This window comes from Mustela nigripes, chromosome 12 (assembly GCF_022355385.1).
Source record: "Mustela nigripes isolate SB6536 chromosome 12, MUSNIG.SB6536, whole genome shotgun sequence".
NCBI classification, from domain to species: Eukaryota; Metazoa; Chordata; class Mammalia; order Carnivora; family Mustelidae; genus Mustela; species Mustela nigripes.
In genome coordinates, this window is record NC_081568.1 from 57,694,246 (window position 1) to 57,720,881 (window position 26,636).

A 26,636-nucleotide genomic window follows, 5' to 3' on the forward strand; every position below is an offset into this window, starting at 1 on the left:
CTTCCGGAAGGGGCCGCTCGTTTCCGCTTCCGGACACTTGAAGTGTGAGTCGCTGACGGGAGGATGGAAGGTTTAGTGTCTCAGTGCTCCGCGAGGCTGTTGCAGCAGGTAGGGTCACATGGGACCAGTGAAAAGCCTGGGAGAGGAAGGAATAGGATCTGCCTCCCGCCCGAGCTGCAATGGGACAGTTTCAGGGAGCCCGGGGACCGTCCTGGTTCCCCCAGGCGCGGGCAGCGTTGTCCAGAGATCCGGGCCTGTGCTACCTCGGAAGCGAACACCCTCCCAGGGATGCCCCTCCGGGGTTGGAGAGGAAGAACCCATCCTCACAAGGCCCATGAGACAGTGATCTTCAGCCTTCCAAACCAGCATGCCCGCTGTAGAGGTCCTCGCCCTCCTAGAGCCCCCCAGATCAGGGTCTTCGGTACGCCGGAGCTTGGCGTGTTCAGTACAGGCTTTCTCCACTGTGGTCCTCCTAACCCGCACACACACGTGCTCTCTCGGGATGCGGGGGTCGGGCAGAGAGGGAGGTGGGATAAGAGCCGGAGCCCTGGGTCCTGGTTCGCCGCTCAGCCGTCCTCTCCACTGATACTGAGCAAGAGGAATGGAACAAGCCCACACAGTGGTTCATTTGCCCCCCCACTGTCCATATTCCTGGGGGAAGAACAGTCACAGCTTATACAAGTGAAAATGGGACATTTCCATTATCTTTTATGCTCAGGTAGGGAGGAGTAATAAGAAAGTGGTTTAAGTACTTGTATCAAGGGAACTGGTTTATATTAAACCAGCAATCACGACAAACAAGTGGGTGAAGTAAAATGGCAAGTTCTTCCTGGTTTGGAGCCATATATTCTTTGTCAGGGTGGGGAGTATAAGTACCTTCATCGGGTTGTGGTAAAGAATCATAGAGATAGTTTCTGGAAAAGGTTTAGCGCTGTATGTGGAATATATATAAATATATATATGTATATGTGTGTGTATGTATATATATATATATATATATGCATGCTGATTTATGGCAGCCTGTTCTTGCGGTAACTATCTGCTGTAAACGTTCTCAAATTTCAAGTGAGGAATCTCCTCCTTAGCAATTCTTTTTATGTTGGAGACTATTTTCTTAAGAATTGGCATGTTTTTAGTTTTCGATATTAGAGTGAAATACTTGGTCTAGGACCTGAGACAATGGAAAGTAAGGGGAAAATTGGGAAGTCGTTTTGTCTAAGAAAGGGCAAAAGGCACTTGAGGTATATTCAATGTGACAAAAGGCATTCCCTTTTTAAAACAGCCCCAAATTCTAAGATTTGGTAGTTGTGTCAGGCTGGTTGCTTTTGAACTTAGCTGGTACTCTCACTGAAGCAGACTGGTTTACTAAGACCAGAGAAACAGGATACATTATGTGCTTGATACCTCTCCTGCAACGTACACACTTAATTCTTTCATACAAAAGAATAATATGCTGATGTAATCAAAAGCCTCCAGGAGGAAAAATCACGGCTTATCAAAGGGAAGTTCCTTCGTTCCCATCACCTCTGCCATGCCCTGTTGGAGAGAGGAAAAGAATAAGTTTATGGTACCATTCCCATTACAGAAGTCATCAGTCATAAGTGGACTGTGGACTGAACAAAGTGCCTTTTTCCTTCTTAGGAAAAAGAGATTAAGTCTCTGACTGCTGAAATTGATCGGTTAAAAAATTGCGGCTGTTTAGAAGCTTCTCCAAATTTGGAGCAATTGCAAGAAGAAAATCTAAAATTAAAGTATCGACTGAATATCCTTCGAAAGGTAAGTACGCCAGGTTGTTCTTCCTTATGTAATTTGAATTACTGTATCTTTTACAAAACTTTTGTTATCCAAGATTCAGAAAGTATACTCAGGAACATGGAGACATGAAGAAAGAAACCCTATCTTTTCCCCTGTCTTAGGCTACTTAGGATTGAGTTGTTGGTTCAAGTAATGGAGAAGTTGGTATAGCCTTGTCCTTCCAAGGCCCCTTGAAATGTTTGATCATGCTAAATAATCTGACCAGCGTGAAGTAGGCTTCAAATAAGGTCGAGACATTTCTTTTAATAGTTTATGCCAGTCCCTTTTTTAAAAAGACCACTTTTGAATTTTAAGTAAATTGCCTCTTTCAAAAGAAGATATTATAGAATATACTCACAGTCCTCTGCCCTAAGTTGGTTATTTTATCATTTTATATTTTATGGTGTCATATTTGGTTTTTTTCACTTAGTAGTTCAGAATTTTTTCCCCACAAATCTTGTGCTTTATTTGTTATTTAATAACCTTAAAATCTAACAGTGTTCATCAGTTTTTTAAAAAAACTGAGCTTGATTTAGTGGAGGTTTTAATGTCTTGGTCTGCCTTTCAAGTCTGCTGATGACACATCCTGGAGGATGACCTCACCCCCATAATTGTTCTGCAGTGTGTGTAGACTACGTTCAGCCAGGCTGCACTGGCATTAAATTCTTTCCAAAGCTGACTCCATTTATCCAGACTCTGCCCACCCCACTCCCATGCAGTCTTTTTATCACCTTGTTGGGATCTCTTCTGTTTGAAATAACTTTGTCTTTGAGTCTTTTAAAATAACGTTTCTTTTCCATGAAGTCTTCCCCCAGATACCTCACTTTTCTGATTACCTCATTTATTCTGCACTCATTGGTATTCATTTCTGTATTTATTTTAATTCACAAGTATTGTAATTATTTTAATTCAGAAATATTATTAGATGTCTCTTGTGTGATAGAAGGTATGAGGAAAAACACAGAAAATAAGTACAGTTTGTTATTATTTTAAGATTTTAAGTAGTCTCTACACCAGCATGGGGCTCAGACTTACAACCAAGATCAAGAGTCCCATGTGCTACTGACTGAGCCAGCCAGGTGCCCCAAGTACAGTGTATTCTAATACACGTTTCCATAATGCATAATAGCTTTAATGTGTACACTTAACACATTATACACAGAATACTGTCAGTTTCGTGGGGGGGGTGCGGTTCATGGGTTCTTTCACAGATACTTTGCCCTATTGAAAAACAGTAGCTAAACACAAGGTGCACAAACAACAGAAAACAAGTCATAAATGAATAAAATACTGTGTGGGACACCCATTCATTCACTCTACTTCTTTCGCTGGGTCACTTTCGTCACATACTCTGACTTATAACCACTTACTGGATGGCTGTCCTATTACGTTTGTCCCAGATATGAGCATTGCACAATGTATGCTAATTTTTCTCAAGACATTTAAAGGTTTCTCAAAATTTGGGGGAATATTTAATATTTTGTTGATATTTTCATTCTTTCCTTAGAGTCTTCAAGCAGAAAGAACCAGACCAACTAAAAATATGATTAACATCAATAGCCGACTGCAAGAAGTCTTTGGTTGTGCCATTAAGGCTGCATATCCAGATTTGGAAAATCCTCCTCTGATAGTGACACCAAGTCAACAGCCCAAGTTTGGGGACTATCAGTGTAATAGTGCTATGGGTATCTCTCAGGTGATTGTATTATTTTAAAGCATTCTTGGTGATTTGATTTTCTTGAACATTAATCATCATCATTACTTTTTTTTTACATCATAAATAGTAGCAAACTATTTTCCACAGTTCTGAAAAATTCAAGGAAGGGGGAAGTATGTTCTTAATTTTAAAACACAAGTTTGAATATTCAAATTTTATGTGTATATTTTATATGTATTTTCAGTATTTAAGGGTGGTAGTTGATACTCTCGGTACTTCTCTCCTGTTGTGTCCAGGATTGCTTGGTGTTACTAATGAGTATTGGAAAGTGAGAGATTACAGGTTAGCCATTGACCAACCAGTGTTGCCATTACATATGTGATGCAACTGTGGTATCTGAGGTGGGCCTATATATTTCATTTTTTGTTAGAGGAATACCTGCTCCTTTTTTTAAATAAGAACCATTTTGAGTTACATTTTTTTTTTAAAGATTTTATTTATTTGACAGAGAGAGACACAGCGAGAGAGGAAACACAAGCAGAGGGAGTGGAAGAAGGAGGCTCAGTCCCAGGACCCTGGGAACATGACCTGAGCAAAAGGCAGTCACCTAACACCTGAGCCACCCAGGCATCCCTTGAGTTATATTTTTTAATTCACTTTTTATTTTTAAAATTTCTTTATGAGAGAGAGCGGGTGAGCAAGCATGAATTGGGAGGCAGCAGAGGGAGAAGCAGACTCCCCGCTGAGCAGGGAACCTGATTCAGGACTTGATCCCAGGACCCTGGGATCATGACCTGAGCAGAAGACAGATTCTTAATTGGCTAAGCCAACAACATTCCCACATTTTTTTTTTTTTTTTAAGATTTTATTTATTTATTTCACAGACAAAGATCACGAGGCAGGCAGAGAGAGAGGAGGAAGCCGGGTCCCTGCTGAGCAGAGAGCCTGATGTAGGACTCAATCCCAGGATCCTTGGATCATGACCTGAGCCGAAGGCAGAGGCTTTAACCCACTGAGCCACCCGGGCACCCCCATTCCCACATTTTTAGATTTTTATTTAATTATTCAAGAGAGAGGGAGCCAGGGGAGGGAGAGGGACAAGCAGACTCTGTGCTCACTGAGCGTGAAGCCTAACACTCAACCAACTGAGCCACCCAGGTGCCCCAGAATTCCCGAGTTTTAATAGCTGCATTGTATAATAGGTTTTTGGTTAAGGTATAAGGGTACTATTTTTGTTACCCAAGCCTGAATATTGCACACCTTGATGATTTGAAAATTCCAGATGTGAATATCCTGTTCACCAGCATCATAACTAAAGATTTTATTTTATTTATTTTATTTTTTTTTAAGATTTTATTTATTCATTTGAGAGAGAGAGTAACAGAGAGAACCCAAGCATATGGAGAGGGGGAGGAAGAAGCAGACTCGCTGCTGAACTGGGAGCCTGACTTGGGGCTCAATCTAAGGATCTAGAGATCATGATCTGGAGATCATGACCCGAGCTGAAGGCAGATGCTTAACCATCTGAGCCACCCAGGCGCCCCATAACTAAAGATTTTAAATCTTCATAAAAGAGTTCTAGATAATGTATAGATTTGTTTTGTTTTGTATTTTGAATTCCTCTTGGCACTGTTGATGCTTGCTGCTCTAATCTGTCCATCTACAAGGTCATTGGACTTCTCTGCTTCTGCCTCTTGGTGGGTCTTAATGGCAGATGCAGTTCATGCTTTATCAGTTGTGTATTTTTGAGTAACTTGCTGGACTCTTGTGTAATGAATCATTTTACATTGTGTTATAGATCCTCAAAACCAAGGAACAGAAAGTTAATCCAAGAGAAATTGCCGAAAACATTACCAAACACCTCCCAGACAATGAGTGTATTGAAAAAGTTGAAATTGCCGGCCCTGGTATGACAGCGTTACCCTTCTTAAGTAGTCGTATTGATGTTGGGTCCTTTTTGAAATAAAAAAGAACCATATAATATATAAGTGTAGGTTTAAACTGGTATACCAAACAAGGTGGTGAAATACCTTGGATTGAGAGTTAACAGAGCTGATGTTTTAGTCTAGTCTGAGCTGCCTAATTGTGGATGAGTTATTTCACCTCCCTGTGACTGAGTTTTTCTTTAGTAAAAAGGTGATAATTGCAGATAAGTGTTTTAAAAGGGCCACCAACAAATCATATACTGAGAGTGAAGGGGCCCACGATTAAGTAGGAAGCTTCAAGAGAGTGGTAATATTTGAAATAGATACTGAAAGAAGGAGTTAACAAGAGGACCTCAGGTGGTGTTGGAGTCTTTGTTTTGCCAGAGCCATATCAGCACTCTGGAGCCAGCATGATTGAAATTTAGTCTCTGGAAGTGAGCAGTCTTCTAAAATCGGAAACTATCTGACTTCTTTTCTCTCTTTTACTGTTCATTAGGTTTTATAAATGTTCACTTAAGAAAGGACTTTGTATCGCAACAGTTGACCAATCTCCTGGTGAATGGGGTTAAACTCCCTGCCCTTGGTGAGAATAAAAAGGTATATGCACAGTTTGCAATGATATATTAACACCTTAGAACTGTATGACAAGGGCTGGGAGGGAACCGTTGGTCACTTTTTATATTGAGATTTAATTATTAATATTCGAGATTATGAATATAACTGGAATAGCCTTTTGCCTGGGTCTTGATTGTATGTGGCTTTTCTTTCCACTTTATTCCACAAGCCATTTGAAGCAGTGTGCTGATATTTATGAGGTTTGGCTGAAACATAAAGTTTGTATAAACAATTTTGATTCTTTTTCAATTAATGGGCAAGTAGATTCACCAGAAATCTAACACAGTTGAATTACAACTGTAACCTGTTATCTAAGTCTGAGTTTATTTTTAAATGTTATTAATGAATGTTAGCAGAATAAAATGTCTACACCTCTTTAAACTTTTTTTAATTGAAGGTATTGACATAACATGCAAATTTAAGATTTACCAGATGTTACTTTGATACATTTATATATTGTAACATAATTGGCCTTTGTACCTATATTTTTCACATTAAATAATTAAAGTACAATATTGTCCAAAAAACTTTTTTCCTCTTCCTGTCTCAGGTTGTAGTTGACTTCTCCTCTCCCAACATAGCTAAGGAGATGCATGTAGGCCATCTGAGGTCAACTATCATAGGAGAGAGCATGTGCCGCCTCTTTGAATTTGCAGGATATGATGTGCTAAGGTATGTGCTCTTGCCTTTAGAAATTTCTTTAGAAAATGGAAAAAGTTGTTTGAGAAAGAATCTTTGACTAATCAGGGTTTTGTAAGTATGGTTCTGCTTCTGATCACCCAGTGGGCTTTTTAAATGAATTATGTCCTGGGCTTCTCTGAACTGATACCTTTTAGACTGTCTGTGGGTCAACCAAGGAAAAATTACCCCATTCATTCCACAAGTACTTTTTTTTTTTTAATATTTTATTTATTTATTTGACAGACAGAGATCACAAGTAGGCAGAGAGGCAGGTAGAGAGTGAGAGGGGGAAGCAGGCTCACTGCTGAGCAGGGAGCCCAATGTGGGGCTCGATCCCAGGACCCTGGGATCATGACCCTAGCCGAAGGCAGAGGTTTTAACCCACTGAGCCACCCAGGCACCCCCACAAGTACTTTTTGAGTGCTTCCTGTATCCATGGGGTTATATTCTATTAGGAGGAAGGTAGGCAAGAAAGAGATTATGCTGGGCCTGTAGGCCATGGCAGGAAATTGGAGTTTTATTCTTAAGTGTGAGGGGAAGCTATTAGAGAATCCTAATTAGGAGGAGCAGTGTAATCTGATTAAGGATTAGTCTGGCTTCTGTGAAGAAACTAGGCAAAGAAGGCAGAATTGTAAGTTAGACAGCTCTTGTAATAGTCCAGTTAAGAGATGATCTGATGGTTTGAAATTAGTTAAAAACAGTAAAGGGTGTAAAGTGGTTGGATTGACACATTTTGAAGAATTTTGTCCACTGATGTTAGTTTTTATTTTTATTTTTTTATTTTTTAAAGATTTTATTTATTTATTTGACAGAGAGAAATTACAAGTACACTGAGAGGCAGGCAGAGAGAGAGAGAGAGAAGGAAGCAGGCTCCCTGCTGAGCAGAGAGCCCGATGCGGGACTCGATCCCAGGACCCTGAGATCATCACCTGAGCCGAAGGCAGCGGCTTAACCCACTGAGCCACTCAGGCACCCCTGATGTTAGTTTTTAAATCACACTAAGATAATTGGTTGAAAGTTAAAATTTTCATAAAGTTGTGATGATCAACATTAGTTTACCTGCCTATGTCTCAGTTATCTATACAATAAACAAATCACAGTCCATTGATAGGAACTTCATTGACTACAAATCCTGGAGGCCTGTTATGTGCAGACTGTCAGTGGGTATACATTTAAAAAAAAAAATTTTTTTTTAAGATTTAATTTATTTATTTGTGTGAGATAGAGAGAAACAGCGAGCACAAGCAGGGGGAGGGCCAGAGGGAGAACCAGACTGCTGGCCAACATCAGACTCAATCACAGGACTCTGGGATCATGACCTGAGCAGATACTTAACTGAGCCACCCAGGCACCGCAGTGGGTAAACATTTCTAAATGTACAGATGCTGTCCTTGCCTCTCCTGGAGCTTGCAGACCAGTTGAGGAGACGGCTGAATAAACAAGATGTTATTTGAACATGATGTAATGGCACTTAAATGTTGGTGGTTCATAATGGAATGTAGTTTGTCTAATTTAAGCATGTTTGTCATTTAAATGGTTTTTTCTTTTGATTGGCATTAGATTAAACCATGTAGGAGACTGGGGGACCCAGTTTGGCATGCTCATCGCTCACCTACAAGATAAATTTCCAGACTACCTAACAGTTTCACCTCCAATTGGGGATCTTCAGGCCTTTTATAAGGTTAGAAACCATTTATTGTTACAGTATTTGTGTGTTTACCATTCATAATAATTATTAGTTTTCTTTAGGGAGTTCAGAATGTATTTGAAGCTACCGTGGGGTTAAAACTAAACTCTCTGCCCTTTCACACAGCATTTTTCCATTTTTAATTAATGCATGTTAAAAGTTGAACTCTACCATGTTACCCATTAGTAAGTGAATTTTTAGGAGTTTGTTGATCAAAAGATTTTAGTATTTAAAAATTTTTTTTGATGTTCTTTTTTATATGAGTTGAAAATGTTATGTGTAAGAATGGTTTTTAAAAGACAAAGGTACTATATTTTAAATTAAGCACTGTCAACTTTCCCTTTGTGACATCCATATACAAATCTTTATTACATGGTTTGTGATTATAATATAATTTTTGTATTGTGTTATATTTCATTATCAACTTTCATGTTACTGTATGGTTTGACTGCACATTGTTTTGTTGGATTGGTGTACTGAAGTTCATACTAATCCCTATTCATCACCCCCCCCAAATTTTTGGAGTGCATTTATCCATTCCGTAAACAACTTTGTACATACAAGTTTTTTCTGTTCTTAAAATTATTTCCTTTTGATGGACAACTTCCCAAGAATAGGATTACAGTATTAAAAAGTAAACATTTGTGTGGGTTTTTTTCTTGTTGTTTTTTGGGGTTTGTCTTGTAAGTATTTTCTAATGAAAAAATTGAAAACAATGTGTTGACTAATGTGGGGCTATCAATTATATAACTAATGTTATAATCTATTGGAGTTCTGTGTTCTGAATATAATAAGGTAGATCTGTTTGCTAGAAAGGGTTTATGATACATTACTAAATTTAAAAAGCAGTAAAAGAAAAGCCATATATTCCAGTTTTTGTTAAAACACATAGGTATGTTTTTGCAAAGAAATGTCTAGAATTGGGCGCCTGGGTGGCTCAGTGGGTTAAGCTGCTGCCTTCGGCTCAGGTCATGATCTCAGGGTCCTGGGATCGAGTCCCGCATCGGGCTCTCTGCTCAGCAGGGAGCCTGCTTCCCTCTCTCTCTCTGCCTACTTGTAATCTCTGTCTGTCAAATAAATAAATAAAATCTTTAAAAAAAAAAAAAAGAAATGTCTAGAATTAATGTAGCAAAATGTAGTCCATGGTTAGGTTGGGGTAGGATTAACTATATATTTTTTCCTTTTTTGCAGTAAGCATGTGTTATTTTCAGAATAGATAGAACCAATAAAAGCTGTTTTATTTTTAATTACAAAAAATTAATTATCCGTCCAGGACCATATCTAGAATGGAAGATGAAGCACAGAAAATTCAACCCTTTCTGTTAGTTATTCTTTATATACTCTTAAGCCATTGGGGTGGAGAAGGTTTTTGTGCATTGGAAAAGTGGAGGTAGCACTGTGGTGAGAATTTGTATTTTCAAGAAAATGATTTCAGAAGAAGTCATAGGATTCTTTGGCACATTGATTCGTAACTATTGTTGACTATTGTGATAAAGCACCTGTTTTCTTTTTTGTACTGGTGTTGTAAATTTTCACTTTCCTCACTCGTTTTTGTGTGTGTGTGTTTGCTTTTTGTTTTAGAAATGAATAAATTCTTGATCTAGAAATAAAAGCCTGGCTCTTTCTTAATAAATATTACTTACTTTTTCCTTTTCAAACATAGGAATCCAAGAAGAGATTTGATACTGAGGAGGAATTTAAGAAGCGGGCATACCAGTGTGTAGTTCTGCTCCAAAGTAAAAATCCAGATATTACAAAAGGTTGGAAGCTTATCTGTGATGTTTCCCGCCAAGGTGAGTTTCTAGGCTTAATTTATTTATTCATCCCAGAAATATCATTGTGTGCAGCTTCCTTGGATCTTTACTCAGTTGTCCTTTAGCGACATGTTAAACTTTAAAAGATGGGCAAATAGATTTTTTAAAAAAAATACTTTCTGACACTGATACAACTATTAAGAAAGTTTATTAAGATAGTCAAGTGCAAATTTTAACTTTCTTAGAAACCAGGAAAAGTTAATTAGGAAAAATTCAATTCCAAAAACATTTTTTTTTTAATTAGAAAAGGAAAGAGGGAAAATCCTATTCATAGTAGCAACCAAAGATATAATACTCATTGGAATAAATTTGTTTAGAAATGTGTCAGACCAGAGTGAAGAGAAATAGACAGCAGGATATAAGACAGTTTCAGATTTTCAAACCTGATCTTTTATTTTTTAAGGGTTTTTTGTTTGTTTGTTTGTTTTTTAATTTATTTGACAGAGAGACACAGAAAGAAGGAATACAAGCAGGGGGAGTGGGAGAGGAAGAAGCTTGTTCATTTTTTCTTTTCATTTACATTTTTTTAAGGGTAACATTTCTAAAGTTAAACAAGAAGCACCTGTTGCTTGTAGAAAAAACATAATGGACAGGGAAAAAATATATAGTCTCACTGACTGTTAATATTTTGATGGGTGTCTTCCAGTATTTTCACATTTTCAAAATGGCAGTATGTATATAGTGTGCATCATATTTTAAGCTTACTTAATAAATGAATTAAAATGTTGCAGCGTTGGGTTTTGTTTTGTTTTTTTAAGATTTTATTTGATAGCACAAGCAGAGGGAGGTGCAGAGGGAGTGGGAGAAGCAGGCTCCCCTCTGAGCAAGGAGCCCAATATGGGGCTTGATCACAGGACCCTGGGATTATGACCTGAGCTGAAGGCAGACGCTTAACTGACTGAGCCACCCAGGTGCCCCTAAAATGTTGCAGTTAAATAATAAATGTCTTGGGTGCCTGGATGGCTCAGTCATTAAGCATCTGCCTTCTGTTCAGGTCAAGATCCCAGGGTCCTGGGATCGAGCCCCACATAGGGCTCCATGCTTAACAGGAAACCTGTTTCTCGCTCTTCCACTCCTCCTGCTTGTGTGCCCTCTCTCGCAGTGTCTGTCTCTGTCAAATAAATAAATAAAATCTTTAAAAAAGAAAATCTAAAAAAAAATAATCTTTTTTTAAAAAACAAGTCTTTGTACATGTATCCTTTTTAAAGATTTTATTTATTTATTTGAGAAAGAAAGAGAGTACAAGAGGGGGAAGGGCGGAGGGAGAAGCAGACTCCGCACTAAGCAGGGAGCCCGATGTAGTCCTTGAACCCAGAACTCCAGGATCATGACCTGAGCCAAAGGCAGTCACTCAACCAACTGAGCCACCCAGGTGCCCCAGTAATGAATTTCATTTAATGTAAGATGCATGTCTCCTATTTGTTTAAATTCTTACACATTTTTTTTTAATTTGGTCACATTTTTCCCTAGAGTTCAATAAAATCTATGACGCATTGGACATCTCTTTAGTAGAGAGGGGGGAATCCTTCTATCAAGACAGGATGAATGATATTGTAAAGGAATTTGAAGATAAAGGTAGGCATTCTACTTTTTGTTTTTTTCTTTTTTAAGCTTTTCATTATGGAAATTTTCAAACAGGTAAAAGTGGAGAGAATATTATGATCTTTAATCATTAGGTTTTTTTAAATCTAGACATACATTACATTTAATATACATCTTAAAAATTAGATAAATCCTTAGAGTCCCTCCCTACTCCCTTATTTTCCCTTTTGTTATTGAAGAAACTGGGCCATTTGTCTTAGAGAATTTCCCACATGGTATTATTTAACATTTCCTCCATCTCTGTCTTCTGAAGAGGCTTGATTTAAATTATGGTTTGTGTTTTCTATTTTTGTCTTTTGTTTATTTACAAACAGTCGTCAGTGTTTTGTTGGCTTTCTTTATGTTAAGATGGATTAGTAGGTTCAGGTGTCAGTCTGATCTGTCCACAGATTTTTTTTTTAAAGATTTTATTTATTTATTTGTCAGAGAGAGAGAGAGAGCGAGCACAAGCAGGCAGAGAGAGAAGCAGCCTCCGCACTGAGCAAGGAGTCTGATGCAGGACTCGATCCCAGGACCCTGAAGGCAGCAGCTTAACCAACTAAGCCACCTAGGCGTCTCCTGTCCACAGATTTTCCTGTTAGACCCTCTCTGTTGTTTTTAGCAGCTATTGATGATCATGACTTTGATCCATTACTTCATTGGAGGTTGGAAAATGGTAGTGTTCTGTTGTTCCTCCTTTGTTACTTTGAATTCTCCTGTGCCACACTTTGCCACATAATTATTTTGGGTTATCCTGAAGTACAGTTCACAAAAGACAAACAGTGTAAATGTATGATTCGTCCATTTCAGAATAATAAGTTAGTTTCTTAGCATCTTCTAGATTCAACTGAGTTGTTTTTAGCATTATTATAAACAGCATTTAATATATTTCATATTTTTTAATCATTTGCCTTTTTAATTCTGACTGTCCCATTTTTGGCTAAAGGTAGCCTCCTCAAATTGGGTTTCTTGTTTTTTGTCTTTTTCTTGACCCCTATAGTCTCTAGTCTTTGATAGTTTGCTTGCTTTCAAGTACCCAACATTCTAAGATTATTTTGTTATGTCCTGCCTCAGAGCTAGAATCAGCTAACCTGTTATCTCCAAGAAAGCCTAGTTCCTTGAATGGGAATTGATATTTATTATTCAAAATCTGTGGCCTAGGGATTATACTTTTAAGACAGTAAAATTTTAGGGACTTTTTTAATGATGAGAAGGAAGCACAGAGAATTGAGTAACTTACCAAGGTAATTTTGCTAATAAGTCTGAGAATTAAACCTAGGAAGTCTAGCCTCAGTGCCTTTTTTTTTTTTCTCTTTAATTTCTGGTAGTTAACACAATGCATTCTTGGTTTCTGGAGTATAGTTGAGTGATTCATCACTTACATAAAACACCCAGTGCTTATCATAAGTGCCCTCCTTAATACCTATCACCCATCTAGCCCGTTCACCACCTCCTTCCCTCCCTCAGCCCTCAGTTTGTTTTCTGTTGTTAAGAGTCTCTTATGGCTTATTTTCCACTCTCCTTTTTTTTTTGCCCCCTTCCCATACGTTCATTTGTTTTGTTTCTTAAAATTCTACATATGAGCGAGATCATATGGTATTTGTCTTTCTCTGATTTATTTCACTTAGCATTAGCATAATATCCTCTGGTTCCATTTGTGTTGTTGCACATGGCAAGATTTGATTCTTTTTGATGGCTGAGTAATATTCCATTCTGTTTATTTGCCACATTGTTATCCATTTATCATTCAGTAGACATTTGGGCTCTCCATAGTTGAGCTGTTGATAATGCTGCCATAAGCATCTGGGTGCATGTTTTTCTTGGAATCTGTGTTTTTTTATTCTTTAGGTAAATACCTAATGATGCAGTTGCTGGATTGTAGAATCGCTGTATTTTTAACATTTTGAGGCACCTCTGTACTAGTCTCCAGCATGGTTGCCCTAGGTTACATTCCCGCCAGCAGTGCAAGAGGGTCCCCTTTCTTCACATTCAGAACTTGTTTTTAACTACAATCTTATACTGCCTTTACCTTACCAAGCCTCAGATTCCTAAACTGTAAGAAATCAATACTAATAGTATATGTGCTACATAGAGTTATTGTGAAGGTTGAATTTCAGACTTAATGAAATTACTACACAGTAGTAATCAAATATAGCTTTGTTATTGTCATCATGTTCTTTCTTGTCCCTTATTGCATCAAAGAATTTTGGCTTTTTCTTTTTATTTTTTTTAAAGATTTTTATTTATTTATTTGACAGAGATCACAAGCAGGCAGAGAGGCAGGCCGGGGTGGGGGCGGGGGCCGGGAAGCAGGCTCCCTGCTGAGCAGAGAGCCTGATGTGGGGCTCGATCCCAGGACCCTGAGATCATGACCTGAGCCCAAGGCAGAGGCTTAAACCACTGAGCCACCCTGGCACCCCAGAATTTTGCCTTTTTCAACATGAATATATGAACATGACTTTAAATTTTCTTTCCACTAATCATTCCAAATGCTAAGCCCTGCCATGTTTGTTTCCTGGACCCTGGTACAGTTTTCACTTCCTTTCAATACATTTCAGGAGGCAGTCGTAGAAATTGCATCTTTTCCCCAGAGAAAGTATATGGCTCTAATTTGAAAACGGAGCATGGATTCCCGTTTCTGTACCTTTGAGTAGGTGGGCTTCAGTAAGGTGTTTTTAAGATTTTATTTTTATTTATGAGAGAGAGGAGAGCAGAGGGAGAGGGACAAGCAGACTCTGCACTGAGTGCAGAACCCAATGCAAGGCACAGTCCTAAGACCCCAAGATCATAACATGAGCTGAAACCAAGAGTCAGAATCTCAACTGACTGAGCCACCCAGCACCCTGTAAAGTGTTTTATAAGCATTTGGAGCCAAGTATAGTGTGACTCCAGAAAACTACCAGGATATTTCAGCTGTGTCCTGGGAACATTGTGGGTGCCAATACAACCTTGACAATAGCCATTTTCCAAAACTCATAATAGGTTATAATGTGGGGGGAAAATGTGATTTCTTGAGCTCTTTAGTAAATATCTTATAATGGCATCATCTTTTACATTCCTTTAGTGTTCTTTTAACATTATTAATAAAGATTTCTTTCCTAGGATTTGTGCAAGTGGATGATGGCAGAAAGATTGTTTTTGTCCCAGGATGTTCTATACCATTAACCATAGTAAAATCAGATGGAGGTTACACCTATGATACATCTGACCTGGCTGCTCTTAAACAAAGACTATTTGAGGAAAAAGCAGATATGGTTATCTATGTGGTGGACAGTGGACAAGTGAGTTTGTAGATTTATGTTCTTACATCATCCGTTTGGAGCTGAGACAGTGTGGTGGGGTTTATGGCATTTAGCACTGGAAGACTATAAGTCTTCCCAAAGACTAAAATTCAGAACTGCAGTGGAACATAAGATGAAAAACAGGGTTTGGATTTGGTCGTACTCTAGAACTTTCCAGCTTTTCAGCTTATTTCCATAAAAATCAGTGACCCTTCCTATCTGAAAAGGTGGTCGTGGACCTAAAATTTAATTGAGATTATTGCATAGGAAGCTATTCTTAATTCAGCCACTTTAAAAACCTCTGGACTTAGAAAGTACAACAGTTCTGCTCTTACTCTCTCATATTTACACTCTTACTTCTTGGGTATAAAGAAGAGTTTTTACAATTATGCTTGCCTTCTAAGATTTGTGAGTGGACTTTACAAATCTTTATCCCTCAGCACAGAGTTTTAAGTCACTTTTTTGTTATTAGAAAGCTGAGTGCGTCACTTTCTGTTTGTTTCTTTGCAGTCTGTGCACTTCCAGACAGTATTTGGTGCTGCCCAGATGGCTGGTTGGTATGACCCGAAAGTAACTCGAGTGTCTCATGCTGGATTTGGTGTGGTGCTGGGAGAAGACAAGTAAGTCTGGAGAGTCTTGGGTGTTAGTAATGTACCTGACCCCCAGATTTCTTTGGAAGAGACTACATTTCATTTGATACCATATTAGAATTAAAACGTGTACAATTTTCTATAGTCTGTATGTGTGGTAGTGGTGAATCCAGCTGAGGCTTTTTATACCTATATCTTATCACTGCTAGAGAATGTAGCCTTTTAGGGAGATTTGGACAAAGTTGAATAAAATAGACTTAACAGATTTACAGGAAGCCCAGTGTAGGGCTCAGTCCCAGGACCCCAAGATCATGACCTGAGCCGAAGGTCAGTCATTTAACTGACTGAGCCACCCAGGTGCCCTGAGACCTACGTGTTAATATATTTCCAGTTTTTCTATTTTCCAGTCATCTCCCCATGTTCTTTTCCATGTTCATGAACTAAAAGGTTAATACAAGCAAATATATATAGATAGATAGTATTCATCAATTCAAAGGCACAAAATTTTTAGCATCTTGCATTTGATTGTGTTTTAGGGTCACTTAGCTACTTATCATGTCTCTTAAAATCATTTTAGAGTTAGTGATACAGCCCAAATGTCACACAAAGGTGGTAATGGTTTTAAAAGCCGCATGAAGGGGGCGCCTGGGTGGCTCAGGGGGTTAAAGCCTCTGCTTTGGCCCAGGTCCTGATCTCAGGGTCTTGGGATTGAGCCTGGTGGCGGCAGGCTCTCTGCTCAGCAGGGAGCCTGCTTCCTCCTCTCTCTCTGCCTGCCTCTCTGCCTACTTGTGATCTCTGTCTGTCAAATTTAAAAAAAAAAAAAAAAAAACCCTAAAAAAAAAAGCCTTAATTAAGCATTGTAAAAGTCAGGCTAGGTGTGTCAGATTATTATTTTAGATACAGATTATGTGGAGATCACAGACCTTATTGGAATCAACATCAAACACTTCTATATTATAATATAGGACTCCTCTATAGAGCTGCACCTTGTTAGAATGAAAAGACACAAAGTCTTTATTTTAGTATCCATGGTCTCCAAAGAATGTGCTTAAAAACTAACCAATAAGTTGAGTATGGCTTATATTTTCTTAGTTTCTTAACTGTTCATTTTTTAGACTAATGTTTAGATGATTATTTTTACAATTAGGTGAAATTATCAGATTTACTTTTATATCCATATTAATCACTAATATTCATATCTTGGCATTTAACTTGTTGGCCGTATAATGCTAAGGGATTTTTTCCCTTTATTTGCTGTTTCATATTTATGCACTCAGCATCATGTTGTGGCATCCTAGGCCATAAAGAAGAAAACGAATTTTTTTTTAAAGAATTTATTTATTTATTTGACAGAGATCTCAAGTAGGCAGAGAGAGAGAGAAGGAAGCAGGCTCCCTGCCGAGCAGAGAGCCTGATGTGGGGCTTGATCCCAGGACCCTAAGATCATGACCTGAGCTGAAGGCAGAGGCTTAACCCACTGAGCCACCCAGGCGCCCAAGAAAAAGAATTTTAATGATAGCTAACCAGTGGCAGCTTACCATATTTTAAATATGTACATTAAAATGGTCAGATTCTGCTGTTTCTTAGTGAAATTTTGTTTTATTTATTTTTAAAGATTTATCTGTTTAGGGAGAGAGAGTGCATGAGTGCGGGGAAGGGAATGGGGAGAGGGAGAGCATCTCGGACTCCCCACTGAGTGTGGAACCTGAAACAGAGCTTAGTCCCATAACCTTGAGATCATAACCAGTGTTGAAATCAGGAGTCAGACACTTAACTGACTGAGCTGCCCAGGTGTCCTAAATTTTGTTGTAAAGTGTTTTTTTTTGTTTTTTTTGTTTTTGTTTTTGTTTTTGTTTTTGTTTTACAGTAGTTAATCCTTTAGTCATCTTCCTCTTATTCCTTTGACCCCTGTTTATTGAGCACCTGTGCATGACATTGGCTGGGTGCTCCAGTGTATACAGAGAGATAATAGAACATGACCTTCTTGAAGGAACTTATTTTATGAAGGGGAACAATTTCCTGGGGAGACTGTTAATCTATACATGCCAGGCCCCACCCACCAGGGCAGTTATTGACATATTAGGTTCTGAAATAGGTGTTAGGTATTTTTTTAAAAAAACTTTCAGTATTCAGATATGGATCCCTTGTATTAGAACCAGGGCCAAGGAATAAACCCACAAAAATGCAGAAAAATTCAAGACAGGTGCAGATAAGGACTAACAGAAGAGACCAGTTATTATAGAGACATTAAGGGAAGGCCTCCCTTAGCATTTTGGCTAGCTTTTTGATGGGTAACATTTTATCAGGCGGAAGATTTGAAGGTTGCTGAACACTACTATTTAGGGGATGTCATAAGGAAAGCCACAGAAGTATTTAATGTATTCAGAGGATGGGTAATAAAGGGATTTTAATTCTGTGATAAACGGCAAGAAGATCCTTCCTGACGTAACTCTGAAAATACTATTTTAATAGGAAGTATCTTGATTATTTTGGTAGGCTTTGTGTTGGATAGAAAAGCGTGCTTATTTGTACCATTATTACATTGAAAATTTTTAAAAATTTTTAAGTAATCTCTGTACCCAGTGTGGGGTTTGAATTCCCAACCCTTAGATGAAGAGTCACACACTGTACTACTGACTGAGCTAGCCAGACACACCAAAGAATTTTTAACTTAAAAAAAAAATGTTATAAACTCATTGTTGTGCAAACTTCTGTTTAATAGGTAAAATCCAATTTTTAAAAAGTAATCTCTGCTCATCTGACCCCAAAATCAAGAATCATATGCTGAGGGCACCTGAGTGGCTCAGTGGGTTAAGCCTTCAGCTCAGATCATGATCCCAGAGTCCTGAGATCCAGCCCTGCATCAGGCTTCTTGTTCTGTGGGGATCCTGCTGCTCTCTCTCCCTCTATCTGCTACTCCATCTGCTTGTGCATGCTCTCTCTCTTTCCCCCTGTTAAATAAATAAAATCTTAAAAAATAATAAATAAATTAACTTAAAAAAAAAAGAATCATATGCTCTACCAACTGAGCCAGCCAGGGCCCCAGGAAAATCCAATGTTTATGAAATACTTTTAAATTTTTGTTTATTTGAGGGGCACCTGGATGGCTCAGTGGGTTAAGCCTCTGCCTTCGGCTCAGGTCATGGTCTCAGGGTCCTGGGATCGAGCCCTACATCGGGCTCTCTGCTCTGCAGGGAGCCTGCTTCCTCCTCTCTCAGCCTGCCTCTTTGCCTACTTGTGATCTCTGTCTGTCAAATAAATAAATAAAATCTTTAAAAAAAAAAAAGATTTTGTTTATTTGAGAGAGATTGAGAGAGAGAAAGAGCATGAGCAGGGTGGAAGGGAGAAGCAGGCTCCCTACTGAGCAGGGAGCCCAGTATGGGGCTCGATCCCAGAACCCGGGATCATGACCTGAGCTGAAGGCAGATGCTTAACCCTGGCACCCCTGTGAAATAGTTTTAATGATAATGTTGCCTAGGACAGTGCTTATCAGTGCTTTTACTGCATCCTCAGATTGATTTCAGTGGGTATGAATGGAGCCCTGGTATCCTGCTTTTCTTTTTTCTTTTTCTTTTCTTTTTTTTTTTTAAAGACTTTATTTATGTATTTGACAGAGAGAGATCACAAGCAGGCAGAGAGGTAGGCAGAGAGAAAGAGGGAAGCAGACTCCCCGCTGAGCAGAGAGCTCATGTGGGGCTCAATCCCAGGGTCCTGGGATCATGACCCAAGCTGAAGGCAGAGGCTCAACCCACTGAGCCACCCAGGTGCCCCCATCCTGCTTTTCTTAAGCTTTTAAGTTGATTTCTGTTGTGCATCCAGAGTTGGTTGCCAGTCAGCAGGTGGGATTATTATCTAGAGAAATGCAAAGGAGATTCCAGTTTGGAATTTGTATAGTCTCTAAACCATTCTAGGAGCAAACATGTATTTTATTAACTTTTCAGAGAAGGCAAAATAAGCCAGGCTTTTTGTTCATGAAAACAAGCAAATTAACAAATGTCTTTGTTTTCCTTTTGGGCAGTGTATTATAGGTCAACATAAAAAGAATGCTATTAGGAGCCTAACACTAGAAAGCTTTGAGTTGAGGGCAATAGATGAAAGATAATTTTAAAGTATCACTCTTTTTTTAAATTATTATTATTTTTTAAATTAACATATAATGTATTGTTTTAAGGGTACAGGTCTGTGATTCATCACTGTGCTCACCGTAGCACAGACCCTCCCCAATGTCCATCACCCAGCCACCCCATCCCTCTCACCCCGCTCCACTCGAGCAGCCCTCAGTTTGTTTCCTGAGATTAAGAGTCTCTTATGGTTTGTCTCCCTCTCTGGTTTCGTCTTGTTTCATTTTTCCCTCCCTTCCCCAAAGTACCACTCTTTATTTTGGCATCTTACCTGGTTGCCAGCTGGAACAAGGCAGTGTCAAACCTTCATCTTCAAAGATTTCTAAGTGAGAAGTTCTGTTTCAAAATCTACATAATTGAGACTCTGAAATTTTTTTAGGAAGAAGTTTAAAACGCGGTCAGGTGAAACAGTGCGCCTCATAGACCTTCTAGAAGAAGGACTAAAACGATCCATGGACAAATTGAAGGAGAAAGAAAGAGATAAGGTAATCCAAAGCCTTACTGCATAGTTTGTACTGTGTGTTGTATTGTGATTTTTTCATTTTTGTTTTTATCAAGAGAACTGGGGAATATTATGAGGAGCAAATCCACTTAGGACAAACTTATATTGCTCAGAAATTATTCCACAGTAAGTTTGTTCCCTTACTGAGTATTTAGTTTGAAAATACAGTTTATGGCTATTAAAAAGACTCTGTTTCCTCCTGTGTTAATGTGGCATAGTATCTCTGCTTCTTGTTAGCATTTTCCTATTACCACTTTGAACCAATGATTCAAAACTATTTCTATTTAAGAGGCTAGATTCTCCAGCTTACCATAGGAGCTACATCTACTGAGATCCTTTTTCTGGTAGCACTTGGAAAATAGTAGTCCTGGCAGTCAACACCTACCACCCAAGGCCATTGGTCAGCCATCAGAGTAGCAACAATGTAGTGGGCTTTCATAGCACCCTTAAAAAGGACTGTGGTTAGATTTGTGTGTAATTTGAGTGATTAAAGCAAAGTGAAGAAAATTTGACAAGGAAAACATTTTTTTTTTTTTAAGATTTTATTTATTTATTTGTCATAGAGAGAGAAGCGAGAGCAAGCACAGGCAGACAGTGGCAGGCAGAGGCAGAGGGAGAAGCAGGCTCCCGGCCAAGCAAGGAGCTTGATGTGGGACTCGATCCCAGGACGCTGGGATCATGACCTGAGCCGAAGGCAGCCGCTTAACCAACTGAGCCACCCAGGCGTCCCAAGGAAAACATTTTTTAAGATAGGAAAGTCAAAGTGAGATTCAAAGGGTCTTGTGTCTCTTACTCTTCAGTAAGTCAAGTGATATTTTGGAATGAACATAACTACTATAAACAGTACAATTACAGAAAGAGAAATAGAGAAGGATGAAACAGAGACATGAAAGAGCCAAACACAAAAGAAGGTCCTTTGAGGGAAAGCCCTTTTGTTTGGTTCAGATAGATCACGGACAGTCTAGAGAGGATGAAAGCAGGCTATGAGACTACATTGTCCCCACCCGCTCCTTTTCCATTGCCAACAAAACGAAATGTAAAATAGCTTTTCTCTCTACTTCTACTAGGTGGTTGCCAAGCCTCCACAGCTGGTATCTCCTGAGTAGTTTTTCCTTTTAGTCGTGGCTTTGGCATATCCAGCACAATCAGATGAAAGCTGGGAATTTTGGTCATCTCACCAATTTGTTTATTCTGAGTGATGGTAAAAACTGCTTTGGCTCTTTTATTTATTTGACCAATTTGCATACAGTAAAATGTGAAACATGATCTCTTACACATATGTATGCCTGGTAACTCCAGCCATCACCCCAGAAAACTTCCTGTCAGCATGGGTCACTTTTATTTGTTCTAGGACTTCATAAAATATGGTGCTGTTTTCTAGGTGTATCAGGTTCATTTCCTTTTATTGCTAATGAATGGTGTTCTATTGTATGAATATACCAGATTTTGTTCATCCATTCTATTGATGGGCATTATAGTTGTTTCCGTGTCTTGGTTGATATTAATAAAATGTTAATTTCAATATTGTTATAGCCCTTTTATGGATACATGCACTTTCACTTTGGGATATATATCTAGGAATATCATTGGTGGACTTAAGTTTAGAGTTGGCTTATGCTTAATTTTATTAAAAATTGCCAAGGAGAGTATTGTGAGTTTTTTGGGGGGGGGGTTGTTTTTTAGTTTTTATTTTAATTTTTTTTTTCAGGGTTCCAAGATTCATTGTTTATGCACCCACACCCAGTGCTCCATGCAATACATGCCCCCAAGGAGAGTACTATAACCAGTATGCAATCCTGTCACTAATATATGACCACTTCAGTTGCCCCTGTCTGCCAATACTGGATTTGTCAGTCTTCTGGTGAAGGCAGTGGCATCTTACTGTGGTTAAAATTTGTGTTTTTCAGGGTGCATAGATGCCTGCCTCAGTTAGTTAAGCCTCTGACTCTTGATTTCTGCTCAGGTCATGATCTCAGGAACATGAGATCAGGCTCTGAGCAGAGCATGGAGCCTGCTTAATTAAGATTCTCTCTCTCCCTCTGCGCCTCCCCTCCATATGCACACATCCGTGCTTGCTCTTTTGCTCGCTCTATCAAAAAATTGCATTTCCCTGATGAGTCATGATGTTGATTATATTTTTTAATGCTTAATTGGCTGTATATTTGTTTTTTATGAAGGATCTTTTCAAGTCTTTTAACCATTATTTGTTGCAGACCATCAATATTCATTTATATTTATGTATATATTTACCCTTTCCTATGCACTTCCTTCTTGAAGTATTTTTGCTTCCATTAGGGATTATTGTCCTTCAGTCTGCAGATCTCCGTTTAGTACTTTTTTTGGTTGTTGTGCAGGTCTGCTGGTGATAAATTCTGTTGGCATTTGTTTTTCTGAAAACATCTTTGTAGTGCCTTTAGGTTTTGTTTATTGTTTTTTTTTTTAATTTTTATTTATTTTTTTTTAATTTCTTTTCAGTGTTCCAGAATTCATTGTTTATGTACTACACCCATTGCTCCATGCATTACGTGCCCTCCTTAATACCCATCACCAGGCTCACCCAACCCCCCACCCCCACCCCTCCAAAACCCTCAGATTGTTTTTCGGAATCCATAGTCTTTCATGGTTTGTCGCCTTTAGTTTTGAACAGTATTTTTATCAGGCATAGGATTCTAGCCTGGTAGTTGTTCTTTCAGCATTTTAAAGGTGGCGTTCCATTGTCTTCTAGTTTCTGTACTTTCTTTGAATATCACTTGTCTCATTGTTTCTCCTTTGAAGATACTGTGACTTTTTCTGATACTACTTTTACTATTTTTCTTAGACTTTTAGTACTTTGACTAAGAAAGACCAAAGTGTGGTTTGAGGTTTTTGTGGGTGGAGGGTGGGTGTGAACTCATCCTGCTTGGGAAGTAGCTGGGCTTCTTTAATCTGTAGGTTGTAACCTTTCATTCGTTTAGAAAAATTCTCAGCCATAGCTGTTAAATTATTGTATCTTTGCCATATTCTGTTCTTTCCAAAATGCTGAGTACTGTATTAGAATTTTTGACTGTGTCCTCCATGTCTCTCACATTTTTTTTTTTAAGATTTTATTTATTTGAGAAATAGCAAGAGAGGGCAGGAGCTGGGAGGAGGGAGAGGCAGGCTCCCTGCTGAGCAGAGAGCCCAATGTGGGGCTCCATCCCAGGACTCTAGGATCATGACCAGAGTCAAAGGCAGAGGCTTTAACCCACTGAGCCACGCAGGTGCCCCTCATATCTTTATTCTAAGCAGTTCCAAATTTAAAGTTGCTTTTGTTGTTTTTGTTTCCTTTTCTTGTCCATCTTCCCCCCGACCTAACCCCCCCCTCTTGATTTTCAGTCACATCTATTAGCTTTATTAAGCTGCCCTTTTTTTTTTTTTAAACTAGATGCTAGGTGTTGTGAATGAAAAATTATAAAAGTCCTCTATAATGTCATCTTCCAATAATCATTTCAATCTTCCTCTGGCAGATAGTGTACCAGCTACTATCTTAATTCTGTCAGTCTTGGTCTTGGGTTTTTTTAGGGCCGAATGAAACATTTCAATTTTACTCTTGGGGTAAGGTTCTTATTGATGAAATTGGGCCCTTCTAATGTATTCACTAGTGCCCTTCCCCTTGCTCCTGCTGGATGCCCTCGCCTCATACAGCTGCTGGTCAGTTCCTCAGCCACCCACTTGCTCTTTCCTGCTGGATTTGTGGGGAGTCCTGCCTTGTTAATGCCAGCCATTGGGTGGTTTTTCACTCCTCTGTGGCTCCCACTTGGTGATTTTGTCCTTACTGCTTTGGCATCTCCAAACTCAGCTCTGTCCTCTTAATCCAGTAAGACCACTTCTTTCTGCCCAGCTTTTGTTCCATGTTTGCCCACCACATAGTGATTTGGACAGTGTCCTAGGGGGAAAGGTCACATAAATGTGGAACTCAGTCAACTTCTGTGTTTCCCTTATACATGGCCCCTCAAACTTAGCTTGTGTTGATGTTCTCTAGTGACTTCATATAGTTGTTTCATATGATTTATCCAACTTTTAAATAGCTGCCTTTGGTAGTAGAAGGGTTGGTATACTACAGGCTACTCCCTCATGTCCAGAACAGCACCTTAATCACTTGTGGCCTGATAGTGCTTGAGAATACATGGCCAAAATTGACAAAACAGTGCATGAGTTCTTTCTCCTACTTCTGACACCATGTTTTGTTTAAGTTCCAATGTAATTAACATACAGTGTTACTAGTTGCAGGTAGAGTATAGTGATTCAGCAATTCTGTACATACTTAGTGCTCATCAAGATAAGTGTACTCTTAATCCCCTTCACCTATTTCACTCATACCCCCAACCCATCTCCCTTCTGGTAACCACCAGGTTGTTCTCTATATATGTGGGTCTGTTTTTTGTGTTTTTTTAATCTGTTCATTTGTTTTGTTTCTTAAGTCCCACATGAGCAAAATCATACGGTATTTGTCTTTCTCTGATAATTGGTGTTTTCTATTTCATCTCTACTGAATATGTTTTGAGGAAAGTATTCAAGCCGACACTTCATATTTTATAGATCAGGTTTCTCATAGAAACATTCTTTGTTATCCAGAGCTGATGAGTTGTATTTTCATTATTCTTCCCTTTGTACATTGGCCCATGTTCCCTCAGTGTCAATATTTATTAGTTTACTGATAAAGGAAAACCATTAGATGCTCCCAATCCCTGTCTTGAGCCTGAGACACCAGGACAAAGGCAGTGGTCAGTAAACTATAAAGTATTTGTTTTTTCCCTAAAGGTCTTAACCGTAGAGGAATTAAAGGCTGCTCAGACATCTGTTGCTTATGGTTGTATCAAATATGCAGATCTTTCTCATAACCGGTTGAATGACTACATCTTCTCCTTTGACAAAATGCTGGATGACAGAGGAAACACAGCTGCTTACTTGTTGTATGCCTTCACTAGAATCAGGTAATTGTAGTGTTGTTTTATTTTGAATTAGTTGATAGGATTTCCAGCTATATCAGTCATTTCTTACTGTGTTGTCTCTTAAGTGGAGAAGAATGTGCCTGACCATAGAAATTGATGGCTGTTGTCTGATTTCTTAGGTCTATAGCACGTCTGGCCAATATTGATGAAGATATGCTCAAGAAGGCTGCTCAAGAGACTAAGATCATTTTGGACCATGAGAAGGAATGGAAACTAGGGCGGTGCATTTTACGGTTCCCTGAGATTCTCCAGAAGATTTTAGATGACTTATTTCTCCACACTCTCTGTGATTATATCTATGAGCTGGCAACTACTTTCACAGAATTCTATGATAACTGTTACTGTGTGGAAAAAGATCGGCAAACTGGTCAGTGTCTCATTCAGTGGTCATATTGGAGGGTGGGGCATCAGCAAGGCATTTCTTTGAATTGGATGTAGATGGTTTTCAACTTGTTTTATTACTGGAACCCACCCCACCCCCCACTGCTTTCCCCCGCAAACAGTTATATACTGGTCCATATCATACATAACAGACAAAATTCAACTAGATCTCATAAGAGCATAAACGGAATTCTCATTCCCAGAGTAGTTTCTCCCACCCTCAGGCACATGGCATAGAACCATAGGACTCCAAAGAAAACAGTTGAAAGAGGACTAGGAATAGGACATTGCCAACAGAAGCAGAATTACTGAGGGTCCCAGAACGAGTCTTTGGGAGTTCTTGTTAATGGAAACTGCCCTTGGGAGAAAATTGGTATCTTTTCTTATCTAAGCTTTAAGGTTACATAGTTCTTGAAGTAGACTGAATAATTTGTTATAGAACAAGTAGGTGTTTTTGAGGGTCATGCCTGTGAACTGAAACTGTATTACGAAAAAATAATCTCACTATTATCCTGGAATTAAGGTTTATAGTTTATATCAGACCATGATGCCTAAGATAAAAGTCTTGAAGAGTTTAAAAAGAAAGATAAATCATTGCAGATCTTATTTCCCCTTATCAGTTAGAAACAGATGTCTTGAACAGGAACACCTTTCTTTTTTAGATTGTCTATCTGTATTTTTTTTTTTAAGATTTTATTTATTGATTTGACAGAGAGATCACAAGTAGGCAGAGAGGCAGGCAGAGAGAGGACGAGAAGCGGGCTCTCTGCTGAGCAGAGAGCCCGATGTGGAGCTCGATCCCAGGACTCTGAGATCTTGGTTAAGACCAAGGCGCCACCGGGACGCCTGGGTGGCTCAGTTGGTTAAGCAGCTGCCTTCGGCTCAGGTCATGATCCCAGCGTCCTGGGATCGAGTCCCACATCGGGCTCCTTGCTCCGCGGGGAGCCTGCTTCTCCCTCTGACTTTGCCTTCCACTCTGTCTGCCTGTGCTCGTTCTCGCTCTCTCTCATAAATAAATAAAATCTTTAAAAAAAAAA

The 26,636-nt window shown here is 38.9% G+C and overlaps 1 protein-coding gene across 1 annotated transcript in view; it reads left to right on the forward strand.

The window, feature by feature from the left end:
• The window catches only part of RARS1 (arginyl-tRNA synthetase 1), a 27,239-nt gene continuing 603 nt past the window's right edge, over positions 1 to 26,636 (forward strand). Inside the window, exons 1-14 of the mRNA XM_059417322.1 lie at positions 1 to 108; positions 1,642 to 1,776; positions 3,302 to 3,490; positions 5,250 to 5,358; positions 5,873 to 5,973; positions 6,542 to 6,663; positions 8,233 to 8,353; positions 10,023 to 10,152; positions 11,644 to 11,748; positions 14,857 to 15,035; positions 15,546 to 15,655; positions 20,126 to 20,231; positions 25,028 to 25,200; positions 25,338 to 25,585. Coding sequence (XP_059273305.1) covers positions 64 to 108; positions 1,642 to 1,776; positions 3,302 to 3,490; positions 5,250 to 5,358; positions 5,873 to 5,973; positions 6,542 to 6,663; positions 8,233 to 8,353; positions 10,023 to 10,152; positions 11,644 to 11,748; positions 14,857 to 15,035; positions 15,546 to 15,655; positions 20,126 to 20,231; positions 25,028 to 25,200; positions 25,338 to 25,585 — 1,873 coding nt within the window. The 5' untranslated portion in view covers positions 1 to 63. The remainder of the gene's footprint in view (positions 109 to 1,641; positions 1,777 to 3,301; positions 3,491 to 5,249; positions 5,359 to 5,872; positions 5,974 to 6,541; positions 6,664 to 8,232; positions 8,354 to 10,022; positions 10,153 to 11,643; positions 11,749 to 14,856; positions 15,036 to 15,545; positions 15,656 to 20,125; positions 20,232 to 25,027; positions 25,201 to 25,337; positions 25,586 to 26,636) is intronic.